At 38.5% G+C, this 27,106-nt stretch overlaps 1 protein-coding gene across 2 annotated transcripts in view; it reads left to right on the top strand.

Moving 5' to 3' along the window:
- vstm2la (V-set and transmembrane domain containing 2 like a) overlaps window positions 1–26,720 on the top strand; it is a 51,092-nt gene extending 24,372 nt beyond the window's left edge. The window contains exons 1-4 of one of the 2 annotated variants that reach the window (XM_032568523.1): window positions 12,136–12,555; window positions 20,556–20,725; window positions 22,802–22,846; window positions 24,867–26,720. In XM_032568523.1, coding sequence (XP_032424414.1) covers window positions 20,558–20,725; window positions 22,802–22,846; window positions 24,867–25,304 — 651 coding nt within the window. In that variant the 5' untranslated portion in view covers window positions 12,136–12,555; window positions 20,556–20,557 and the 3' untranslated portion in view covers window positions 25,305–26,720. Of the gene's footprint in view, window positions 1–12,135; window positions 12,556–20,555; window positions 20,726–22,801; window positions 22,847–24,866 lie in introns of those variants that run through there. The other variant, XM_032568515.1, reaches the window with a different exon arrangement.
- The last annotated feature ends 386 nt before the right edge of the window (window positions 26,721–27,106 follow it).

Here is a 27,106-nt window from a genome sequence, read left to right as displayed (position 1 = left end):
GTTAAAATTGAATAAAAATTTACTTCTTGAGACTCAGCTAGGCCTCAGTCAGACTGGATGCTAGTTCCATTGGCAGATTATTACTTATAAAATATTTTATAAGTGACATAATCAGCCAGTGGAACTGGAACTTCTTCATCATTTATTAATTCATTAAGAAGTTCTTGACTTCTTAAAACAGACCATTTATTCATGAAAAGTTACAGTTAGTTATGTCGTATTTCTAAGATATTTACTCTGAAATTTGAACTAAAAATACTTGGTAAGATTTTGTGTTTTTGCATTGCGGACCTTTTTAATATTTGGATGATTGAACATGTCATAGAGAACTTTTTAAAGATGGATTAATAACAACTATGCTTTAAACTTCTGCAGAACTTTTTCCCTGACCGTCAGTTTTCTGTAAACACATTTATATCTTTACGATTGATTTGAGAGTCAGAAATCCGTGTGCTGAATCTACCAAGCAATGAATTTTTCTTTTAATTGTTAAACCACTTTTATTTCCTTGAAATCTTTTTGTCACGAATTGCGGGTGAGGGAGGTGGTGAGGCAGACGCTGTAGACCCAGGTAAGATGAATAATGAATTTTAATAATGATGAACACAGTCCAGCAACGGGCAGCACGGCCGAGCGGAAGCCAGGGCTCGACGCCGGTAGCAACCGTTAACACGACTGGACGACACAAATGACAGAACGCACATTAGACGAGGACCCGACAAAGAACAGACACACAGGTGAGACTAAATACACAGGAGGCAATCAGGGAACGAGAAACACCTGGGAGCAATCAAGGGGAAGACAGGACAACACGGAGACTCAGAGACACCGAAAACTCGAAATTAACACACAGAAAACACAGAACACGACACTTTTACATTTTTGGTCCGTCTTCTGGAGACTTTGTTTCCCTGAGAAAAACCAATATTACCACTGGGAGCTACGTCCCGCTTATTTTATCACCTGTTAGATAATAAAATAAATAACTCTCACAAACAAATTCTCTGAGTTAGATTGTATTGTTTTATAATAATCTTCCTAATCCACAGTTTGTCACAGAGAAGATGGGTAAATCATTTTCATCGTATTCAAGGCAACAGTAGAGCAATCAGGCGTGATTAATTACTAGCAAAGCTGCTGATTATTGCAGGTCCAAACAAACCAGTGAAGAAGTTATTGTTGCTAAACAGTGAAGTTAGTGAAGGACTTAGTTGCTGCAGACAGTTTATCTGGATTATATACGTCAGTAGCAAGGCAGTCCAAACTACACCATAAAAACATAACCAGCAATCAATTATGAAACAACCAATAAACATTTTGTCAAATGTCATTATCAAAATCATCAAAAAAATGCACATCAATATAAACCAATATGTTCATCAATATTCCACTTACTGCTCAACAAAGACAACTCTTTGTTTTGATTTAAACAAAGGGATGTTTAAATCAAACACCCCTTTGGGGTTTTGATTTAAAGGATCTCAGTGTTTCAGCATCTTTGCAGTTTTCTAAGTTTGTTCCAGATTTGTGGTTCATTTCAAACAGTAATTTGCATATTTAATGCTTAAAAAGGGCAGTGTCAGGTGTTTTCCAGGTACATAGAATCATTTTATAGCATAATCATGTAACTATGTTACCTTTAAGTGTTATAACAATATTATATCAAATATGACTTAAAAGAAATTTGACTTTGTGATTTAAAACCTTGAAATTGGACCTCTGTCTCTTTAAGAAACGCCTGGTCTTTCTGAAACTCTTTAATTCAGGAAGTCATCCCAGTCATCCTCTATTAACCCTTCAACAACAATTTTACCAGCGTTTCACTGAGCTCCTATAAACTCATTAACTAATTTATCCTCGCTAGTCTGAAGGAGCCGATTGGTGGGCGTGGCAGGGGGAGGAGCTGCTGGAAGCCTGGAAACTGCAGCTCAGAGGAGAAACTGCGCTTCAAAGGTGGGGCTAGATCCACCCAAACATTTTCCACAGCTCAATGGTTGCCATGGAGATTGAAGGATTTATCAAACACAATGAAAGGATCAAAGCAAAACTCTAGGTGTGTTTTTGATGAGGAAATAACATTTTAACGTAAAGTAAAGCTCCAAAAGTTATTTTAACATAACTTTTAAAAGACTTTTAAAAGCCACCGAGCAAGTTCAGCAAAATGACGTAAACGTATCTTGATACCTACTTCTCCTAAGAGGAGCTGGTAGATCTCATGCCTCCATCTTGTCCCCTGAATGCTGCTCATGTCTCTGTGTTTGATTACATTCATTCTGTGATGAGGCTAAGCGGCAGTCTGTCCCGTAATCTCTGTCATTCATCAACGTCAGCCTTAATAGAAGCAGAGAAGAAACGGGGAGTGAGGAGCCCCATGGACAAACCTCCTGTGGGTTTATATCTCAGGGTGTGTGTGTGTGTGTGGATGCGTGCGGGGGTGCGCGTGCATGTGTGTGTGAGCAATAAAAGCTCCTCAGACTGTAGGCTGAGGATAAGTGTGTACAGGAATATATATTTGGTTTTGGGTTAAGATTGTGCGGACAGGTGTGTGGGGATGTGTGTGAGTGTGTGTTTGTGCTTCCTATAAGCTGGTTCGCTCATTTATCCATGCTGTCAGCGGGCCCCATGAGAGCCTCGCTCGCACAACAGCAACCTGCGGGGAAGAGAGGGATGAGGAGGAGAGGAATAGGAGGAGGTGTGATGTGAGCGGAAGAGAATCTCCATTCCCTGCCAGACTCTGAGGCTCGGTTCCAGCTGTCCAGCTGTCTACCTCCACCCTCCATCTCCACCCCCTCTTCTCCCTGTTGCTGCCTTTATGCCTTCAGTGTCGAACACAAAGACTCCCAAGCTTTGGATTCTAACAGTGCAGCCAAAATAGGGGGCATTTGGCTGCAGCTCTGTGTAAGGTGGGAAAAAAGTGCCTTTGGTCACACTGAGCAGAGCATCTGTCATTTTGTGTGTCAAAAGAAGTTTCTCTTTTCCTCCAGATCGATTCTAAATGTTTACATGAATAGATGCCGGGAATCCATGCAGCTCTAAAGAGCTTCCATACGATCCTCTGAGGCAACTGAACGACAAAAAATAGTGCTTAAGTGAGGAGCTGTGTCAAATGTATTTGGGTTCAAACGATTAATCGCGATAAATCGATTATTGAAATAACTATCAGCTAGATATTTATATACTGTAGTATCAAAAAAGTCAATTTACTGAAGAACATAGAGCAGTAATTATATATAAATACATTTTGCATTTAAAATAAAAAACCTTTGTCTGTAAACATTTTCTTCCCAGAAATACTAAAATGACAAAAGTTTTAACTTCACCTGGTTAAAAACTCCTTTCAAGAACCTGATTTAACATTTTAGTTAAAACAAGAAGTAAACAGATTAACTCTCGCCTCTGTATTTCTATTATCCTTTGCTACAGATGATCAAGCGTAAAATGTTTTTTTTTAAAGTTATTTCAAAAAAGGAATTGAATAATTTGTTTACATGTATTTTTTATTGCATTTCTAATATTGTACAAAAGGTTTAAGTTACATGAAACATCTGCAGAATGTGCCAATTTCTCTATCTGATTAATCCATTAATCATCAGAATGATCGATAGCATAATTGAATCCTAAAATAATGAACAGGAGCTCTAAAAGCATACATAGCTTTTATGTTTTCTCACAACTAAAACTAACTCTGAAAAGTGTGTAGTGCAATTGTGTCTCTCAAGTGGTCAACATGCAGCTCCGGGAGGAGAAAGGCTGCCATACTCCAAGCATTGCTCCAGTCAATTTAACAATGCTTATTAGTCGACCAAACAACAAAGACCCAGAAAATTTGACGTTATGCTGCCAGCACTTAGCAACAATGCATAGGTGGAAGTGAGAGCGCTGCCCACTACAAATAATGATACGGCCGGAACTCGGTGTGCTAAATAATAAAACCTAATTTAACGAAGCTACGGGGCAGATAAATTTTCCTCAAGGTATTTTAACAATCGAGGTACCTGATTTGAATGGGTTTTGTGCAATGTGAATGGTTTTTGAATGGTCTAGTCAACGTCTACATCCACTGAGGAAGCCGTAAAAACGCTTGAAAATCACTATTCTTCCAATCTGATGGAGTTTGGTCTTTTTTGAAAAGATGTTTTGGTAAAATTTCAATCTTAGACATATAAAACTATATTGGACAAATCCTGAAAAACTTACAGCTCTAATTATATTTATTCAGGTTTTGTCTATTTTCTACCTGTTAACTTTTATGCACCATTTTCTGTTGGTGCATTATTTTATTGGCAGTAAATCCCAATAAAATACAGAAATGTTTGTGGCTGTAGTGTAAAAAAAGAACAAATGTGGTACTTTTGTAAAGTCCTTTATTAATAATACATAAAAATAAAACAGTGCGCAGCATGAGTAGGACTCTTCTCGTTTTGTCTGGTTATATCTGTGCTGGAATATATTTTATTTTATTCATATGCAATAATACACAGTTATATTTTTGCTTCAAATGGTCGCCAGTGCGACGAATCTACAGGTGGTTTCGTCTTCCTCAGTCCAGCAGGTTGGAGCTGCTGTTCGGTCCTGCATACAGAAACACGCCGGCGTTCTGCCAGCCTGGCACCGCTCAGCTGTCTGTTCTAGCTTTTTCTAACCAGACTTTGATGGATGTGCGGGCAGCGGTCTCGACGAAGGCTCTGTAGAACCGGATAAGCAGCTCTGCAGGCTCCTGACATTCTCTGCTGTAACTTTAAGAGGATCGGGTCAGTCAACTCGGGTCGCCCACGTCAGGACGGGAAAGGTTGGAGGTTCTGGACGCCCAGCATCTATGCTTCTTAAGAAGTACTGACAGTTACAGCGACCTCTGCTGGACTTTTCCTCTAGTGCAAATATGTGAGCAAATGAAACCGAAAACGTACCGGGATTGAAACGATTAATCAGAATAATTCTAATTAATTGTTTACTGAAATAATCGTCAACTCAGCAACAGTCAAAAAGAGAAAAAAAACATTTGAAGAAAGAACAACACTCATTAAGCCAAATATATACATATTTACATTTAAGATAAAGAAAAAGACTTATTTGTCTGTAAATATGTTTTACCCAAAACTCCTCAGGTGGCAAAGATTTATCTTCACCTGGTTCAAATTCTACATGAAGAAATAATCTCATATTAGGCAGGAGGTTCTGCCTAATATGAGTCCAGTTATTAATTTGTTTATCCAAAATGAATGGACAGATTGACCATACTCTATCAGTGTGAAGTATGACAGAAAGAGCTGAACTTTCCACAGGTTGATTTTACACGTTTGTGTTTTTTAGTTGCATCCTTTGCTGCAAATGATCAAGTGTTCACTAAAGGAAAGTTGCATGTTAAGTAATAAAATGTTTATTTTCTTATTTAAAATAAACTTGAATTATTTACGTGCATTATTTACTGTATTTCTAACATTGCATGAAAAAGGCTTAAGTGGTGTAAAACCGATTATTTCATCCAATTAATTGATTAATCGCCAGAATAATTAATGACTGAGTTGCTGCACTGCACTCTGTTGGAAAACTAAACTTCAGCAACATTAATGTTGCAGAAACATCAAAGCAGTCAGAAAAGCTCAGCACTGAAGCATGGCTGATGAAGCTGCTCTTCAGGGAACAAAAAAAGGATAAAACTTTAATTTGTCTTTGTAAATGCATTCTATCTTCTCTTTCATTTTCTCCTGGCAGCTTCTCGCTCTGTAATTTGCCCAATTTAAACTCCTGAATTTACTCTTCCTTTGTTCATTATTTAATCTTGTCATATGTTTGCCTGTGTTTGTCTGCTTGTTGAAGATTAGCACATGTTTGCTGAACCAGCTGTCTGGAGGCCAACAGGCAGGAAGTGATTTCCTGTTGTAACTTACAGCGTGGAAAAGACGCCGGAATGTCCAGGCACTGGAACAAACCGAATGCAATCTGTAGTTTAGTACAAGTTTTGCACTTTTTGTTAATTAAAATGTTGCATTCTGGTCATGCTGTGGTGGCGCAGGGCTTAAGCACAACCCGAATAAGGAGGCCTGCGACGTGGTTGTCACAGGTTTGATTCCCGGCCTGTTGACCTTTGCCCCTTGTCTTCCCCCTTCTCTCATATGTTGTTGTTTCACTTTCCTGTCAATTCACTATCAAATAAAGACCACTAGAGCCAATAAAACCTTTTAAATGTTGTATTCCAATTAAAACATGGAAGTGTTTCTGTTTCGTCCGTACGTGGGGCCCACCAGGGGACTCCTACCTTCACTTTAAACCTGAGGCCAGTTTTATCTGATGCAGCTGTCAGCTCCTATCGGCCCGTTGTGTCTGCGCTGCGGCAGATACTCCTGGGTCCTTTAGAGAGGCTGGCAAGATTAGATACAGGGAGCTGATATCTGCAGTCTCTTTCCCAGCTTCTCTTTCCCGCTGTGTGACCCAGGAGGATCAGCTGGTGGAGGCGGCAGCTTTTTGAAGAGGGAGAAGAGCGATGCCCCATGTTGTGCTTCCTGCAGGACCAGCTTTTCATTTTGCCGCCACTCTCTTTGCTGTTTTCCTTTTATTCTTTGAAGCAGCGCTGCATAGCACGCTAAAAACCAAAAGAGGACTCTGCTTTGCTTCGCAGTATGAACACATTTTCTTTTCTGACCCACAAAAAGGAAAAGGATTGCGTTGCTGCTTAGCATTCTGTGCCGGCTCCTGAAACATGCTGTTCCTCGGTACAGTGACTTTCTCCAGGCGTCTATAGATTCACCTTGGAGACGACTCTATTGATCGTTTTTGTCTCTGGGGTGAGCTGCGTCTCATCGCGGTGACTGATCACTCCACAACCGGTTTTAATTGTTGTGTTTTTGTCCACTGTAAAAGTGGAAGCAGGAAAATGAAGGCTTCAGGGAGAAGCTGGTGGAAAGATGAAACTGCTGAGTATAGAGCAGCTGAGACAAAGAAAGCAAGAACCAAGTCAACATGCAGCAGAGAGGAGAGCAGTGTGCATGTTTAATCAGAACAGGCCAGGCAGCAACAACGTGTCAATGTATTTTAATGACATTTTAATCAAATATTTTAACATTCGTCACCTAGGGAACGAGCAACCTGGCTGACGTCTTTGTTAATTTCCTGCCAATAATGAATTGCACTGAGCCGACAAAAAGCCCATTGCACCAAAAGGAAGAATTCTGTCAGTGTGTGTGAACTTGTGGTGGATTGTTTTGATAAGCTGAGCTGAGGATCAACTTCAGCTTCCATCTGCTGGATCACCAGAGCAGATTGTGGTGAGTGGCCCTGAATTACAGTAAAGACGGACAGAAAGGACCACAGTTACAATAAATCATTACCTAATATTTTACTGAAATATTTCAAAAACTAGGAAACAAATTAGTTAAATGGCTTTCTTTTGTATTTATTTTTTAAAATTGGTATTAAAAAAATAAAAATGAACAAAAGAGCAGATCGAACAAGCTCATAAGCCTTTGTTCGATCTGCTTCTTTTTTTTATGACTATAGAAAAGTCGACAAAGTAAACTGTGGTTTTGTACAGTTAGGCCAATCTCAATTAATCAATTAATTGCATGATAAATTAAAACGAGTTCAATTTCCATTTGCATTATTTATCGTTTTCTCTTTTTTTCTCTCTCTACCAAACAATGGATGATAAAAGTTTTCATTCTGCTGATTTGGTCTCAACTACATCTGTTTTTTCTTTTTTGTTTTTTATTTTTTTGGAGAGCAATTTTGTTTATAGAGACCTTATGCTTAATTTTATTTGTTCTTTCTGTTGTTTTGTTTATTTATTTTGGATATTTAAAATGTCTTCTAGTTATAGTGTTTAATATTCATTATAATTTAAGGTATATTGTTTTTTGAGAATGTGTTCTTGCATTAATATGCCATTTGTGAAAATGGTCTCAAAACAGCAATATTATTATTTATCACAATAATTCCTGGGATAATTTATCATCCAGCAAAATGTGTTATTGTGTCAGGTCTACTGCCAATGTGGAAGATATTCACTGTGATAGGATATTAATCTGCTCTGGTCTGTAGGTTCGCTGACTGTATGGTAACCACAGCACAGAAAACATGAAACATTCTGGGTGTTTAAATCTGGATTACTATAAGAATAAACTTGGCTCTCTGCCCATGATATTCTGGATATTTTTCTTGACAAAGACAGATATTTTTCCCTAACCAGTGTTTCTGCCTCGGTGCTGCTGTTGGTTCAGAATCTGTTGTAATGTCCTGACAACCTGTCAGGTAAGATGTGCTCAGGTTTGTTTCTACAGACACATGAAGCCACACGCTTCAACAAACTCACATCTTCCTTCTCCTTGCATTGTTTCCATGTATTTTGTCAAAGTGCTAGGCTAACGTTAGCCTGTGTACTTATGGATTTGAAATGACTTGATCATTTGGCTTGTTAGATATTTCAGTGTTTCCTGTGTGTGGAGCTTGCAGATTTAAACTTGTTCTGCTTGGTAAACTGGCTGGTTTCCCCTAGAGGATCAGTCACAACCAGCAAATCATAATACTTCACCACTTTTTAAGACTACAACTGGTGTTTAAGTGCTGTCAACAATATCTTCCATTAACACATAATTATTCATATTTTAAATTTCCTGTCAACTTTTAATATTTTGAACACATTTTGTGCTGTTGGTGGGCAGCTGTAGCTCCTCCCACCAGGGAAACCCCAGCAAACTTACATTTTACACTTCTTTGAACATTATAAAAATGTCAGCTTCACTCTGCTCAGCTTTAGATAGACAGCAGGGAAAATTTGAGCACAGCTCAGGTCGCATGACAACAACACCAACGCTGTGATTTTAAATACTTGATTGGTTGGAATAAATCAGATTCATTAGATCCTCAAAATAATATTAAATAGTAGGTTCATGGCTCAGGTAGGTCAACATCAACTCAGAGACAAAATAACAACAGCTGTTGGAAGTTAATCATAGATATCGATCATTTAAAGAACCGATCACTATGATTGGGTCAGAACATCCCTCAACGTTCTGAACTAGCTGCATAATAATAATAATAATAATAATAATAATAATAATAATAATAATAATAATAATAATAATGCTTTTCCCATTTGTTTGACTTTTTGTTTTTATAATCAGCCAAAATTATCCAATCTTGTTTTTTGTCCTTTGGGATCCACACACCAGTTACTTTTAATGTTATTGATATTAGGGAAAAATAGGAACAAATGTAAGTTAAAAAATAGACCTACAAGGTTTTGCGCTCCTTTTTTTTATTTTATTTTGTTTCGGGATCTTGGATGACTTTACCTGACGACCAGCACTTGTTGCTATGGGAGATGAACACATTGTTCTTTATCCCTCTGAGGAAACACATAAATGTTATAGTTTGAAGAAAAATCTCTGTTGAGGCTCCTCGCTTTACAAAACGCTCTGCTCCGCATCAGAAATCGTAGTTTCACATTCCTGCTGGTTAGTTAGAAACTCTGCTGAATCAGTGAGCGGTTCAGGATGTGACAGGAACTGCAGCAGGCGGCTCATAAACACGGAGGCATTCACACACGGCTGTTTAAACCTGCATGTCATCCATCTCTGTTTTCTGCCTAGTTAGCTCGGCTCCTGCTACACTGACCACTCACACCCTGCGAGCCGTTTTCATCCTAAAAACCATCAGACACCTCACAACGATGAGTCCTCTTCAAATGGCTGCTGCATGCCGGAGCGCTGCATGTTCTACATGAATGTTGGAGATAAAAGGAGGATTTGGCACTCTAGGCATTTTTCTAATATTACATTCTCAGTGTATTGTACCCCAAAGGGAAGGACCACAGTTTTATGGTGTGACAATGTTGTAGAACAATTCAAACTTAACACAAAAAGATATCACCAAACTGCAGTTATTTAAAAACAAAGAAAAGGCAGTTATTCCTACTGCGGCTCTATCAGGGTAGATTAACTTAGTGTTTTTCATTCCGGGTCTGATTTCCAATTTTTTTTCTCTTCCACTTTTTTTTCTAAAATTAAAAAATAATAAATTACAAGGGACAGAAAATATATTCAAAAATTTCAATCATCCCTCCTGTGAGTTGTACGACTGAGGATTTCTACTACCAGACTACAAGAATTTTGGTTTAATTACGAGATTATTGTCATAATATAGGCAGAATAAAGACACAGTTGTACCAGAACAAAATCTTAAAGTCACAATAAAAAAGTGGTTTTAATGAGAAAAAAGATTTGATAGTTATCTCAATCTGACATGAGGTTCTTTTTCTTTATCGTTTCATAGTCAGCTACTGATAATAATTTGATATGTGGAAAAGTTTTTCCTTATCTGTAAACTTTATACTAAAGTATAACTTCACAAGATGCCTAACATTCCTCATTCATTTCTCAAAATCCAGATATTCCAAAAATTAAATCCTCAAAAACCAAACGTGATTAATCGATAAAATCAATTTATCACCCAGTTCTAGGTTAGAGTGCAGTTTTCTAAATATCTCTAATTTTAATGAGTTTGGACACCAAATATGTCCAAAGTTGTTTCTTCATATTTTAATCCAGGAGGTGAAAACACTGATCACCTGAATGGATAGCAGTTTTATTTCTGCCAGCTCAGTGGCTGAGCTTAGCAGCAGGTAGGGGAGGGGCAGAACTTTATCATGCTGCTGAATGGGAAAACAATGTTTTTCACAGCGTTATGAAAAGAATCCGACCTGCTAACTAACTTGTTTTCCTTATTCCAAGCAGCAGACATTGTGAATTCCAACTGCCTCTTTCTACTCTGCATTCATTTCTGATTTCTCATTAGCAAGTCTTAAAAAAATTTTTCCATGGAGACCAAACAGTCCTGTGGATTGTGCTGACTCAGGCCGGTTTTATCTTTTGCTTGGCTCAAAGCTTCCGGCAGGTTGTGTGTGGCTGACGGCAGCTGTTTACCGCTGATCTGTTCAAGCTCATTATCAGAGCATGAAGCTTGTTACGAAGCCATCTGAGAGACTCGTTACTCACTAATTATTCTTCTGGAGATGATCCGCAAATTTGGACAGAAATTAAAGGTGTGACACCCACAAGAACAGGAAGCTGATTGGGGCGGAGGTCACTGTGGGAGCCTTGAGGGGTCACATTTCAGACCACATCTTCAGATTTAAGATTTCTCTAATGACATTTCAAAGGTTTTATATTCATTTAATAAAAACTGTTCTTAATCTGTGAAGTCAGGACTCATGATAACTAATTTAGCTGGATGATAAATTGTCCCAGAAGTTATTGTGATAAACGATAATACTGTTGTTTTGAGAGCATTTTAAACTTATATGATGGTCATGGCATAATAATGCAAGATCACCTTCTATTTAACACTGTGAATGTTAAATAGAATGTGAATGTGAAATTTAAATATCCAAACTAAATTAACAAAAGAACAAACAAAATGATTTGTAAAGTCTCTGTGAACCAAATTGTGCTGGTTGAGTCCAAAACACCAAACTGAAGACTTTTATCATCCACTTTATGGAAGAAAAAGAGAAAAGAAAAAAAACAATAAATCATGCAAATGGAAATGATTGAACTCATTTAAATTTATTGTGTTATTAATTGATTTATTGATTATTGTGACAGGCCTCATCATCATCATCATCATCATCATCTACCAGATCTGTGTTTGTGTAAACTGTGGGGAAATCGTTTTATCTCTCAGTGTCGTATCAAAATGCAGACATGCCATAAAACAAAATAAGCCAGTGATAAAATAAAATTTATGAAAAAGGGTGAAACTTTTTTAGGGTGACAAAACAATCTGCCCCAGAGTAGAAATCCAGTAAGTCAAACCAAGGTCAAATCAGGCAAAGCTGAGACAGATGCCAAAGTTCATGAATGTACAACATGAACTAAATAAATAACACATACAAAAGCTAAATAAATAACACATACAACGTAGTTTGAAGAGTTGGAGGACTACATTTCATCTGAAGTGCTGAAATCAGCACATGTTTTTTTGATGCCTCTTCCTCTGCTGTTTGTAAAAAAAAAAATGGATCAAAACATTTTGATTGAGATTTTAGTTGGGAAGGGATTTTTTTTTTCCAGAACATAAAATGAGATCATTTGGATTCAGTTATTAACAGAGTAAATATTCAGCTTTCTACTCTAAATATAAGTTGCTAATAGGACATAATCCTTAGATTAAATCCCCGGCTGCTCTTCTAACTTCTACTAGGATAAGAAATGCATCAAGTGGTTTAATCTCAAACTACCGTTTTTCTGTAAGGCCATTGTTATTCCTCTGATTGCTACTCCCACCTTTTTTCTGTTTTTTTTTTTGATGTAGCAATAGTTGCTAAGTGATGATGTAGTAATAATTTATTGTGTGGAGCTGGCGACTCTGACGTGTGGAAGCAGAAAAAGAGGACTTGTCCTTGGTGTTCTGCTTGAACCCCACGGCTCTGGAAGCCATGTTCTCATTTAACCTTTTCTATCTGAATAGAAGGAAAAACATAGTTTGACCTGCGCTGTGGGAAGGCCGGCCAGCAGCTGGGATCTGGGCCAAAACAGCAGCAGCTTCAGCTTAAATAGAAAGGTAAACATACACCTGTTCACCTGCGAGCATATCTCAATATCAGCTTTATTATAGAGTACTAAAACATGAATATTAAACATGTAAACATTATAATCTAGAGCATTAGAGGAGAACTTTTCATGTAATCTAGCTGCAGAATCTTTGAAGATTATTGGAGGAAAATGATGGGAATATTTTACATAATGAAAAAGACACTCAAGAAAAGACACAAAACTGGAATAATTACACTGTAACCACAGCAACCAAAGGCAGCTTCATATTCTAAGCTGGATGAACCTGAGGCGCCATATCAGCAAACACAAAGTCACCAATTCACAGTAAAAGCTATAATAGAAGTTAACTGGAGTCAAAAATCAGCTGATTTTTAAAATATTTTTTCAGTTTCACAGATTCACTGTCTTCAGGGTTTCAGGGACTGACTCTTCTTCAGTGACCAGCTGTGGTGACAAGGTCATAGTGTCCTTGGAAAAGCTCTCCTTTTCTAAGGGAGCTACCTGCTCACCTTCTTTAGCTTTGATTAAAACATCTTTCATTTCAATATCTTCAACAGAAAAATGTAGATCTAATCTAGGTTCTGCCTCAGGAAATGTTTTCCAAAATCTTTTTTGTGTACTTACACCAAGCTGCCTGATCACCTAGTTTTTCTGGCAGAGAACTTCCATTGTTTTCCAAATTGTCCATGAAAAATGTCAGATCCACCGAAGCACCTGGCTCAGGGAAAGTTTTCCATAATATCTTTACATCCTTATTCTTAAATGGTCATTTGTTCCCTGGTTGACCCACTGTCTCCTGTGTTTTGGAGATGGATTCATTCTCAGTGACCAGTTGTGGAGCAGAGATCGCACCTTCCATGGTACAAGTTCCTTTTTCTAAGAAAGCTGCCTCATCATCTTGTTTTCCTGGCACAGAACTATCACGCTTTTCAACAACTTCAGTGGAAGATTCTGCACTCATGCAAATTGATGTTGCTTGGAAATTTTCTTCTGGGGTCTTGACATCCTTACACTGAATTGGTTCTGTCTTCTCAGGTTGATGCACAGCCTCCAGTGTTTTAGAGGTGGATTCTTTTTCGGTCGCCAGTAAAATGTTTTTTTGAGAAATCTTTTGGGCCTAGCTCATACACCCAATTTCCAAATGATAGAATTTCCTTCTGTTTGTTGTCATTCTCCCATATTACTGGTGTTTTCTTGACACGCTTATGCGTAAATGGCTGTTTCTTCCCTGTCACGGTTTCCCGAGGTTTAGAAGTGGATTCTTTTTCGGTCACCAGTGAAGCATCTCACTTGTCAGTATTATCGTTAGAAATCAAATTGGTTGGTGTGGGGTGTATGTTGCTCCTGCCGTGAGGCTGGACACCACACAGAAACCGATCAAACCCATTATACTTTGGATTTTTTATCGGCTCAGGTTTTGAAAATCGGCCAACAATTCTAAGATTGTACCGTGTGAACCACATTTAATATCACAAAATTTCAAATACCTCTAAATCTTGAATTCTCAAATAAACTGAAAAGGAGGTGTCATGAATGTAGAAGAGGAGCACAGAGAAGGAGGAAATTTCAATCATTCCTTTCATTATTCTGAATGGGTAGAATGAGATTTTTAGCAAACAAATTGAATGAACTTCAAGTGCTAACATTAGCCCTTAAGAGAAGGGATTTTAGAAAACAGTACCAGAATATTAGAATTACAGAGTTATAAGAACTCATGGCAAAGTGCTGATAGTCATGATCACATTTGAACATGCCTATTGGACAGGTGTCTCTCATTCAGCAAATACAACAGAGATTCATTTTTAATGGCCGGTCACTTTGACCTATTGTCATAATTATCAGAGTCGGCTCCAAATGTCCTGATTAGGGATACTACAGAGCAAACTTGTAGATAACTAAACACATCCTGTTTATCTTTATCTGGAAATATGGAAACATGCTAAGCCTATAAACTGAGAGCAAAAGCAAACAATCTGCAACAATTATTTAACTACCGTAGTTAGAATTAATGTGTTTGGGAAACTCAAGAGGAAATTGGCAAGAAAGCCAAATTTGTGTGTGTGCATGTGCAGGGGTGAACATGTGTGTGTGGTTGCATCAGTGTCGTTCACCTCGGTTTCAGGTGTAGTTTGTAAGAACATCAAAGCCAGTGGAAAATCTAACACTACAGGCAATTAAAAAGGATTGTTTAGTGAAAAATTTAAAGCTCCTATTTAAAGCATAGCATGGTGCACTGCTTAGTTCCTCTTGTTTTCCATTGTTAGGAATATTTGTTGCACTTTTGTAGCAAAACCAGTTAATAATTGGTCTTCAAAAAATAGCTCCATGGATATGTTGAGTTGTTTTATCTTTTTATGATTCTCTAAATGAATTCAGCAGAACGCATGCACTTATTCTCATCAGCTGTCATATAATCATATTATATGTTGGCAGGGATTTAGTGTATAAATCCACTGACCTTGTAGTGGGAGACCAGAGTCTGATAGGAGCCTGAAGGATCCGTTCTGATTGAAGTGGAAAAGTCATGAAAACCCTGAAAACATAAAATTTATACAAACTCTTCTGATTCTGTATTATTACTCATTCCATACTATTCATTTTACCATGTAAAAAAACATTGACAGAATATGATACGTTCTGGACCTGGCCACCGACCTCCACTCCATGTACCGTTGTACTAATTTCAATGCTTCTGGAAAAAAAATAAATACCCACAGCTGAAGTCCAGGTATCTGTTTTAATTTAGCAAACTTCAGCTGAACACATTTTGTATGTTTTGATTGTATGAACTAACATGCATTTGATCACTCCTAGCACTACTCTGTTTTTGTTGTTGTTACAAATAGCTAGAAATATTTTAGCATATTCTACTTGGTTTCCCATTGCCAAGTAGTTTATCTCCAGTCCTTCATCATAACAGACTCATCAGACCATCTTTGCTGTGAGTTTAAGTCGGTGGTTTCAGGTTCTCTTTCGATAGAAACTCTTCGCCTGATTCAGTTTTTTCCCATAAAAACAGACCAACAGCTAGATGATTACTGTCCTCTCTTTCAGGTATGATTGATTTATTTTCTTTAGCCTGTTGTGTCCCTTTTACTCTAAAAACTAGAATGTTAATGCCTGTAACTTGGTGTCAGTTCATTGCTGGACTGAAATCTGTCGGATTATTGTGCTACAGTAACAAAAACTTGATGTCTATCGTCTTCAATTGTGCTTATTGGATCTTCTGTTTCAAACAGTTTGCTGCCATTTTGTTTGAAGTAACTAAGTAATTAGTTACTTTGTCTAATTACTAAAGTCTTATTCCTCCATTTCAAGGAAAAAGACTAATTTCCTGACTAATTGAAACCAACTTTATTTCTACTGTGTTCTATAAAATCCACAAAACCTTCAGGTTGGTCCAGCAATAGAAAATTATTTCAGTGTTTTCATTATCCCTGCAGTCGTATAAACTTCCCAGTTAGACCTTTTTAAGCTGCATAGAAAACTTCCTCTCTCCTTTTTTTGAGACGATAGTATTCTTTAAAGTTAGATCTCTTTCTACTCTGTGTGTGTAGATAATTAGGGATGGGGAGTAAAATGAAAGTTCAAGTATGCTGAAGTAAGACTACGCCACTTATCATGGCTGTAATTACCATATTGAGTTTATAATAGAAATAAAGGATCAGGTTGCCCCTTCAGCTATCTGCTGGCTCACACATTGTCCTCCGCCTCCTCTCCTCCACACACACACACACCCCACACATGCCCGCACACACAGAGCCTAATTTAATCCTTTTTTCATTGTTAGTATCTCACGTAACACACGAAGCCTTGCTCTCTTTAATACATGGTCATTACTTCAGTTTTTTCTCTTCTTCTGTCCTCTCTGAGGTTGTAACTGAGTCGAACATCTATCTGGCTTTAGAGCCTTCCACTGGTTACTTTGGGATGGTGATAATGCTTCAGAGCGACCAATGACTGCAGCCGTTTCATAGCTTCAGCTTCGACTCTGTGACTGTTAGATTTGGGCGTTAATAGGAGACACTGAGGGCAGATAGAGCAGAGTGAAAAAGAAACGCAGGGATTTGCAGAGAAGCCATGGATAATTCAATTAAACAGATTAATAATGTCTTGTACTGTACACTCCTCAAACAGAGCTCATCTATTCTACTGTTAGAATAAATGTGAGGAACAGTACTGAGTGCAAAACTGAGTTTTTCTTTCAACAAATGGCCAATTTTGGTCTCTGTGTGCTTCAGCCAACGATTAATTGATCACAAAATTAGTTGATGATTATTTCAATAATTGATTAATCATGATTCATTTCAGCATCCCAGGTCTTACAGCTGTAAGTGATACAGCTGTAAGTGTATCACTGTACAAAATCAATTGTACATCAATCGATTTTTCATCATTTTTAATTGTAAAAACGTTTTAACAGCATAGCTTTTTTTCTTCCAGTTCACAATTATACACTACTTTTTGTTCATTTATCCCCAAATACCAATAAAATACATTGAATTTTGATACTATGATGTGAAAAAAGTCCAAGTGGTTTTCACACTTTGGCAAAACAAAGTAAGTCATGATAGATAGACTCATGATGACCAACAAAATGTTACCTGTTGATTGTGTTGCGTTCCTTGCAGTTCTGTGGAGAAAAATAATATCATTGTTTGGTAGCATTTCAGAGGTTCTGCGTCTCACCCAGCAGTTTCTATGTCTCAGCTTTGAATATACCAGATATTACCAAAGGGGCTGGAGGCATTGTTTCTGGCTCTGTAATGTCAAATCAATAGCTGGTGTGTTTCAGGTGTCACAAATGAAAAATACAAGCAGATTTGATCAATGTACAGGGGGGGATGACTGTAGGCTTGTACTGTTCTTGTAATACAAGACAGATCCATAATGCAGGTTCACAGGGTGACATTAGTCCATGAATCAAGAGGAAAATCAGCACTCTGTTGGCACAGGATTGACGCATTACAATGACTGAGAATCAAAGGGTCAAAGGTTAAGAAACCGTCAAAACTGCCAAGAATGTCACGTTGGAGTTGTTTAATAATTAAAAACACAGTTGGTGTGTCGCTCTTCTCTCCAAACGGATCAGGAGACGACAGAATAGAAACATGATGTCATAAAGAGGATAACCATCTGATAAGAATGAAACATTTTGACAGCTAACTGGGCGATAAACGAGACAAAGCTTTCCATCAGTACAGGTTGAGTTTAATGTGTTCAGTGTAAATGTTAGGCGGGGATGTGTGTGCCTGAATAGAAAGGTATTTTATTTGGTCATAAATAAAATATTTATGACCAAATAGTATTGGTATTGGTATTTTATTTTTTATGACCAAATAAATATTTTATTTGGTCATAAATAAAAAAAATGTTTATTTTTTTTTTATGGATGCTTCCATTTTTAAAGCTTCCATTTAAAAAGCTTCAAAGACTGAATAAGTGTAATAAGTCTTATTCAGTTTTATTAGATTGAATAAGACCCTGCTATCAGGGTCTTATTCAAAACCCTGGTACCAGTGCAGGGTTTTGAATAAGACTGACTATAAAATGCACTGGATGAGATCAGATTTTGCACTGATTACAGTTTTCTGGCTGATCACCAATATTTAAAAAGCTGATTCTGTTTTTAATGCAGATACCAATTTTTTTTGTCTAAAATGTTGCTAAGTATAGCAACAAAGTTGCTAAGCTGGTAACAGTGGTTTGATTATTATTGCTCACACAAGTAAAAGGGGTCAGTGGCTGATTTTCAGACCTTTGCAGACGTGGATTTGATTGGTAGGTAAGATTTGTTTCTCATCTGTCGGTTGATTTCAGGTCAGCCAAAATTAAGGAAATCAAATCCGATTTATCGACTATTCAGTGCACCCCATTAGATATATATAATATACTTTTTTATCATAAAAATATCAGATTATAGTCTCTACTTGGTACATATCGCAACATGATGAATAAATGATCTGAGGATGGTAACCATACCTGTTACCATCTAACAAGCTTGGTTACCACTGGAGACAGGTAAACTAACGCGTCCAATGACCTTCACAGATTTATTTTTAGTTCAACTATTAGATCGGATCCATCACTATATATAAGCTATTATCGTTGCGGATGTTCAATCCAGTTCATCTATAAATGCACATTTAAGAACATATAAACTGGACCAAAGTACTGAGATGCAGGTTGAGTCAATCAATAAATAAAATTGATTGGAAAAAATAAAAGCTATTAAAAATTCATCAAAGAAAGTGAAATTCCAATTCAATAAAAAAATTCTAACTAATTCATTTATCAACACAAATAAAATCAAATACCAATGAAGTTATATGGGTAGTCATTACTGATTTTTGTTTTTCTCTTTTTTGACAGCAGACACACTTCCACCAAACTAACATGATCTCTTCTTTTATTTATCATAGATTACAACATTTTTATTGCTTTGACATCATCTCAAGAGTTTAATAGATACTTTAGTGGATCTTTGACATTTTACGCATTTTCAAAGGGAGAAACTGACAGCACCCAGAATGGCTCCTTGAGGAACTCCACATGTGCAGTTGAAGAATGTCAATTACCTGAAATTAAAATCCTTTTTCTGTCTGCTGTGACCCAAAAGAACTTTTTTCCATGGTTTCTTAAAAATGTGAAAGGAAATGTTTTGATCTGGTCTCAGTTGTAAAAGTTTATTCCTGACTCAGCAGTTTAAAAGAAGCCCATTGGAAACTTTTACAGCTCTGGAGTATTCTGAAATCACAGAGAGAAAATGTTACATGTACTTTGTAGTTGGCCTTTGCGTTTTAAAAGCTGGCGCTCGCTTTTGTTCTTTTACTTTTAAGATGGTAAGACAGCGGGTAACCTTTTGCTTTAAACCTTGCTTAATGAGAATCCCTACAGCTCAGGGACAATTAGCAATCTGCTGGTTGCATTCCTGCCAATCAGACGTGAAGTGTGGCCCAGATCCTCTGAGTGATTTGACATTTGATGCTGGACTCAGCGCCCTTTCTTCACTGCTCAGGGTGAGGAACCGCTAGAGTCTGAAAGGGTGGCCTGGAAACCTTCATTCGAGTCATTCACCGTTTTATTTCTAAAATTTTTGTGACATTTCATCTAAAATCAGGATATCTCACATAGAAACCTTCTTTGTGATCATATTTCATTTTACATACTAAATTCATTTAGTTGTAAAATAAATGCAAATATCTTTTGCTTCTTTATAGTTCGCTTGACTGCACTCCAGTTTCCACTTTGCAAAAGAAAAATCCAAGTATCAATTATAACAATAATGTTGGTGAATGAAGGACACATTCATTTAGTTAACAATGAGTCATTAGTCTCAGGACTTTAGTGCTGTTTTAACCGCTTCACACTCTCCAAGTATCAGGTTTTATTATTTCTAGTAATTCTTTTATTTAATAATCATACATGCATCAGTGAAACATATAAGAGTCTCACTCGTATGAGGTCTGGTTTATCATGGTTAGTGTGTTTTTCATTGTGTTCTGTACAGTTGGAAATCATGAAAAATCATTTCAAAGAGCTTTACATCATAAAAATGTAATATAGTCACTAATTATGAAATAACTAATAAACATTACATTTTGTCAAATGCCATCATCAAAATCATGAACACACATCAGATATATTGATCAATATATTCCATATATATATATATGTTCCAGTTATTATGAACTAACTCAGCTGTTGTGCAGTTTTTGGGAGTTTGTTCCAGATTTGTGGTGCACAGAAGCTGGAGATCTGATTGGTCTGAAGGTTGATATGGCAACAAGAAATCTGCTTGTTCACATACCGCTGGTTGTTCAGGTTGTTCTTTTATATGAGAAGTTGGTTTTATTATAGAGTTCAATTTAGATAAAATCAATAACAAAGATATGCATTTATATTTTATTTACCTCTCCCTAACCTTGACCCACTAAGATTCTCCTTCCTCTCTGGACTGAATCCATTCATAATGACACCATCCATGTCTGCTCTCTGTGTTCCCAGCCATGTTTACTGAGGTACCCCATGACATGACTGCCCAGAGAGGCCAGGATGTGGAGATGGCCTGTTCCTTCAGAGGAGCAGGAACGCCATCCTACTCACTGGAGATCCAGTGGTGGTACATCAGGAACCACGTGGAGTGGACGGACCAGCAGCCCTGGACAACTAATGAGGTACAAGAACTCTGACTGATCTGTGCACTTCACTGCAAAAACACAACACCAAGTAATTTTGGTCTAGTTTCTAGTTCAAATAGCTAAGCATGCTTAAAATAAGACAAAACTAATTCATAAATAATTTTTCAGTAAGATATAGGAATTTGTTTAATTCCTTAATATTGAAAAAGCATGAAGTAACTACACATCAAGCTGATTATCCACTGGCTCATTATTTGACTGATAACAAGGTAAAAATGTCATAGTGTGAATGGCAGCAGCTAAAAGTCTCAATTTTCACCACATTATGGATCCATGTTTCACTCTTTAAGTTTTAAATGTATTATAGTAAAGTACCAGTCAAAACCTTATTCCACAGTGAGCTTTGTTTTTTTTTTTGTTTTTTTTTGTGGTACCTTTCAGTCACAGAGTCAAACGTTTATGGATTGCTTATCTGAAAAGTATGCAGTAAATATAAAAATCCATCCATCCATCCATCTTCTTCCGCTTATCCGGGGTCGGGTTGCGGGGGTAGCAGCTTCAGAAGGGAGGCCCAGACTTCCCTCTCCCCGGCCACTTCTTCCAGCTCTTCCGGGGGAATCCCAAGGCGTTCCCAGGCCAGCCGAGAGACATAGTCCCTCCAGCGTGTCCTGGGTCTTCCCCGGGGCCTCCTCCCGGTGGGACGTGCCCGGAACACCTCACCAGGGAGGCGTCCAGGAGGCATCCTGACCAGATGCCCGAGCCACCTCAACTGGCTCCTCTCGATGTGAAGGAGCAGGGGCTCTACTCTGAGTCCCTCCCGGATGACTGAGCTTCTCACCCTATCTCTAAGGGAGAGCCCAGCCACCCTACGGAGAAAACCCATTTCGGCCGCTTGTATCCGCGATCTCGTTCTTTCGGTCATGACCCAAAGCTCATGACCATAGATGAGGGTGGGAACGTAGATCGACCGGTAAATCGAGAGCTTCGCTTTTTGGCTCAGCTCTCTCTTCACCACGACGGACCGGCACAGCGCCCGCTTAACGGCAGACGCTGCGCCAATCCGCCTGTCGACCTCCCGCTCCCTTCTTCCCCCATTCGTGAACAAGATCCCGAGATACTTGAACTCCTCCACTTGGGGCAGGACACCCCCCCGACCCGGAGAAGGCACTCTACCCTTTTCCGGCTCAAGACCATGGCCTCGGATTTGGAGGCACTGATCCCCATCCCGGCCGCTTCACACTCGGCTGTGAACCGCTCCAGCGAGAGCTGCTGATCACGACCTGATGAAGCCAGAAGGACCACATCGTCTGCAAAAAGCAGAGATGAGATCCTAAGGCCACCAAATCGGATCCCCTCAACACCTTGGCTGTGCCTAGAAATTCTGTCCATGAAAGTGATGAACAGAATCGGTGACAAAGGGCAGCCCTGGCGGAGTCCAACTCTCACCGGAAACGAGCCCGACTTACTGCCGGCAATGCGGACCAGACTCTGACACCGGTCATACAGGGACCTGACAGCCCGTATCAAAGGGCCCGGTACCCCATACTCCCGGAGAACCCCCCACAGGGCTCCCCGAGGGACACGGTCGAACGCCTTCTAAATATAGAAATAATTTCTATAAAAAAAACTGCACAAAGTCACAGATTTTTGTTGGGCATTACCTCTGTCCTGTTGGGTTGCTTAACTCCAGGTTTAAATGCAAACACTCAAAACAAAAGAAAGTGTGTGTTACATTTTAAAAGCCCGCTGAGTTTCAAACCAGGACAATAAAACTAATCTTTAATAAATATAATCACAGGAAATTGAATAAACAGCTCAGCACAGCAGCTTCACAAACATAAGCGCAGCATATTCTGACAGGCTCAGGCACACAATCTGTTGACTAAAGATTATTTCAGCTCAGGGTAATGTTATGATGAAGGGCTTATCAGTGGAGTCTCCATATGTTTGGAAAAATGATAGATTTATGAAACTAACCACATAATTGTCCAATTAAACAGGAGGTTCACTCCTTCAGTTGCTAATATTGACATCAAATGTCTGTAATCAGACTGAAACTGTTTCATATATTTTAAACCTGTTGATTCTCTGACATTCTTCTGTTTTTCCAAGGTGTCTCCTGAGGAGGAAACGCTGAAGGATGCTACAAAGATCAGTGTGAGTCAGAGCGCTTCCTAGTGTCATGGTGTCTTTGTGTTACACAGTGTGTGTTATCACAGTTTTTCAGTTCCATGTGGCTCACAATGCGGCCGATGCTCCAGATCACACACTGACACTCAATCCTGATGTGTGTGTAGAATCACCGTATCACCAGAGTGTCGGCATCGCTGCTGCTCAACGGCGGCTCTGAGGCGTCCAGATTCTAAGAACCCTCCTTACCTTAATGGGCACAATGATGCGTCCCAATGACAAACTGACAGGGAGACGCCACAAAGGACGAAAAAGTCCAGAGTGCCTCATTATGTCGAAAAAATGTTGAAAACCTGGAAATTACTTTAACAGATTGATTTAATATACAGCAAATTATATTTAGATAATATTAATTTACTTTATGATGACAAAACTCAAGTTAAAGATGCAAACATTTAACTGATTTCCAATAAATTGTCAATTGATGGTTTATTAGATTAACATTAATTTGAATCAATTAACTAATAACGTCCACTTAGCCCTTTTTTTAGTTCTGTATTTTGGCTGCTGCTGGTCATCCTCAGTTGATACAGAAATGAAGATGGCGGGGTCATACCAGAACAGGAAAGAGAAGCGGTCCAAACAGAGTCTGGTTTGGGATGCAAGTGCTCCTTAAATTTAAATGAAAATAGGATATTTAAACTGAAACTGTTTCATATATTTTAATATCTTATTTATCTATTCAGCAACCAGAAATGTTTATGTAACATTATATTTTATAAATATGTCCACGTTTATTAATACAAGATAACAATTTTCAGGTTACTCAGTATTTAATATAGCCCACACAATATAAGGTTAGGATTTAATGCTTTTTCAAAATTCAGCATATAAAAAACTTAACCCGTGTATGTTATGGAACGACAGACGTCCCTTTTCATGTGAACGAAAACTCTGGTTCTTAAGAAAATGGCTACTTATCAAGTAATCATTAGTTTTTCAATAAGATTGATTAACTTTAAATGAACTCTTTTATCAATAACCTGCATCCCCAAATTTTGATTGGATTTAAAATCAGAGCTTCAGAAGTAAAAAAAATATTCTGATATAATTTTCAGAAGAATTCACAACCATAAACATGAATCCTCTCTCCTTCCCCAGGCAGACAAGCTGCAGCGCGGCTGTAATGGAAGCACCAGCCTCTGTATGTGTGTGTGTGTGTGTGGGTGTGTGTGCGTGTGTTGTGTAGATGGAGTCGAACACTGCAGGCCACGTCGCTGTGAAAGCATTCGTTATGAGTTCTTGTTCAATGTACAGTATAAGACAGATCCATATAAGTAAAGACACAAACATGTTCACAAACACGCGGACTGCCGTTGAACACACACACACCCACCCACGCCTACAGGCAGCGTAAGGAGAACAGAGGTATGTGATAAATGGGAGTCATATTTATGTCCTAATGATGTCCCACAGACTCATCCTCTCTGAGTCAGCAGCAGCTCCGCTCCGTTTCTCTGGGAGTGATGAACTCAGGAAAAAGACGCTGTGGAGTATTTTCACTATATGTGGAGGTTTTCAGCCCCAAAGCCATCCTGAAGCTTTTATGTTGAACCGTCTTTGTTTTACCTTCTGATCTTACATAAATATATTCTATAAAGAATGAAGACAAAAGATGTGAAACACAGGCTAACATCCATGAGAAAGATCTGGTGAGTGATCACTATCCAACATAACTTATCAGAGGAAGGAAAGTTTCTGTTTCTGTTTTTGGGGTAAAGCTTTGGAGTGGTCTGAATGTCCAAATATGAAACGGTCAAATCACAACATGAAAACATGGTTGTTAATAGATATTAGACTAAAATTATTATTTTTATTATCAAATTATTACATGTAAAAAAAAAAAATTCTCTGTCTTCTCCCAGTGCTAACATTATGAAATAACAATGCTACTACTAATGAAGAGAAACTTAAAATAATGAAGTAATAATATTAGCAATAATAAATTGAACAGCATCATGATAAACTCTTCATCTGTCGTTGCCAGGTTGTGAAGGTCGTGGGCAGCAACATCTCCCACAAGCTCCGCCTCTCCCGGGTCAAAGCGTCTGACGAAGGCACCTATGAATGCCGCGTGATCGACTTCAGCGACGAGGCCGGCGCCCGCCGCCACCGCGTCAGAGCCTACCTGCAGGTGGTGCCAGAGAGCGCCGCTGCCGCCGGCCCCGAGCGCGACGCCAACTTCGAGGCCGGGGACGACACTAAGGCGGGGGCAGCGTTCGCTGATGTAGAGCTGCACGGCGGTGGCCATCATCAGAACCATGGGCCCCACCTGGAGCACGGCAAGCGGCCCCAGGCGGTCCCCCATCACGGCCACAACCACGGCGGGGGCGGGCCGCAACACAACGCCGCTAGGGAGCTTAAGAGGAGCGGCGCGGACAATAACCACAGTGACTGCTCCAACGAGCCGAGCTGCGCTCTGTAAAGCCAGAGGTCACAGAACCAGATGTTTGGTCACAGAAAGCAGCTTCCCTCTCACACAGAGCAGGCCTGAAGAAGCCCAGAATCCATAGAAACGTCTAATATGGCTTGTAAAGAGCGCAGGGGGTGAACTGTGAGGGGGGAGTGGTTTTTATTTATGTTGATGCTGTGCAGAAGTCTAGATGAACTGGTTCCTGTGTGTAAACTGCCTGTAAAGCAGGGGGGTGGGGGGAGTAGATCTAGGCAGCTTTACTGTTTCTGATATCAGCATCCACAACTAGATAACCTACTAAAAAAAGAAAAGACTTTAGTCTGTCTATTAACCAGTAAATAATATGTTGCTTGTACGCCAGATCCTGTAAATGACATGATCACACCTTCCACTGCCTTATTGTCGCTCCATTCGCCCAGACAAACAGGAAGTGGAATATTTTCTCACTGGTTCAATTCCAAGTGCTTTTATTCACACAGTCCTCTAAAGTCCAACATAAAAAACCTGCTGATTTCTTTCTGGTCTCAGCTTCAGCTCTTGAGTTATTTTACTGTGTTTGTGTTCATGGATGTTGATGATGTAGATGCTGCGCACACTCAATAGTAATGAACTAGTAATGAACTTTCTGTCTGATCCAGGACAGATCCTGAATAGTTCACAGAGAATGGGGAGATTTCAATAAATAATATTAATAATAAAACATTACACATGGTATTTTACAGTTCAGAAAGTAGAAATTTTCCTCCCCACCTTCTGCTGCAGGGCCAAACAAATTAAACTGTTTCATGTTTTTTTTAAAGTCAGGAGAGGATTACACCTTAGACACTAAATTAATCAATTTAAATATGCCTCTACTTGTTGACTGTAAATATAAAACCAGACTGTGATCTCACTTTAATGTATAACCCTGCAAAAGGTATCTCTTGAAATTATATTTGTCACATTGTAACCACAAATTTCAGTGCATTTTATTTTATTTGGTATTTTATATCAAACACAAAGTGCAAAACAAATGCTACATAAATAATGTAGCATTACATTATTTTTTGAGGGGGAAATCTGAAAAGTGTTCATTTTCAAAGGAAATGTACTATACAAAGACAAAATCTTATGAAGTATTTTTAATCTAGTTTATATTATTTCTTTCATCTTATCTGCAGTTTTGCACTACTTTGCGTTGGTTTATCACATACAATTCCTGTAAAACATGAAGTTTGTGGCTAAAACCAGAAACTGTCTCCTTACTGGGAAACTGTAAGGCTTTTGCACGGCGGCACAGTTTTATGGGGTAAATAATTTCTCTCCCAGCTTGGTTCTCTCACCCAGTGCTCATTGATAATATTTAAAAAAGCCTCAATCCTCTACAAGCCACTGTGTACATAAAACTGTATATTACAAAAAACAAGTAAGTGCATGTTTAGTAATTTTCTTTAAAAAATCTTTTTCAATCAACATACACAAAGGCATTTTTGTTACGTATGAGTTTTATTTATTTATTTATTTATTTATTTATTTATTTATTTATTTATTTATTTATTTATGTATTTTTTGTAAAGGACTCTGTCTGGTTTTATTCCTTTATTCCTTTGAAGTCTTGTCAGTTTGACATTTTTAAAAGCCATCCTTGTTGCGTTCCTGCTCTCCTAAAGTGCTGTACAGACAGAAGAATGAGTTTTTCTTCATAGCTGCTCAGAAAGGGGTTTTCCTCCCTGACAAATCTTAGTACTCTCACCGTTTCTGAAGCTTCTGGATGTGGAGCACTGGCAAGCACAGACCGCTGCAACTCTGGTGTAGTCTCAGAAAAACAATGCTTA

Source organism: Xiphophorus hellerii, chromosome 1, assembly GCF_003331165.1.
Source record: "Xiphophorus hellerii strain 12219 chromosome 1, Xiphophorus_hellerii-4.1, whole genome shotgun sequence".
NCBI lineage: Eukaryota > Metazoa > Chordata > Actinopteri > Cyprinodontiformes > Poeciliidae > Xiphophorus > Xiphophorus hellerii.
Note: the sequence above shows the minus strand (reverse complement) of the source record. Positions and strands in the feature narration are given on the sequence as shown.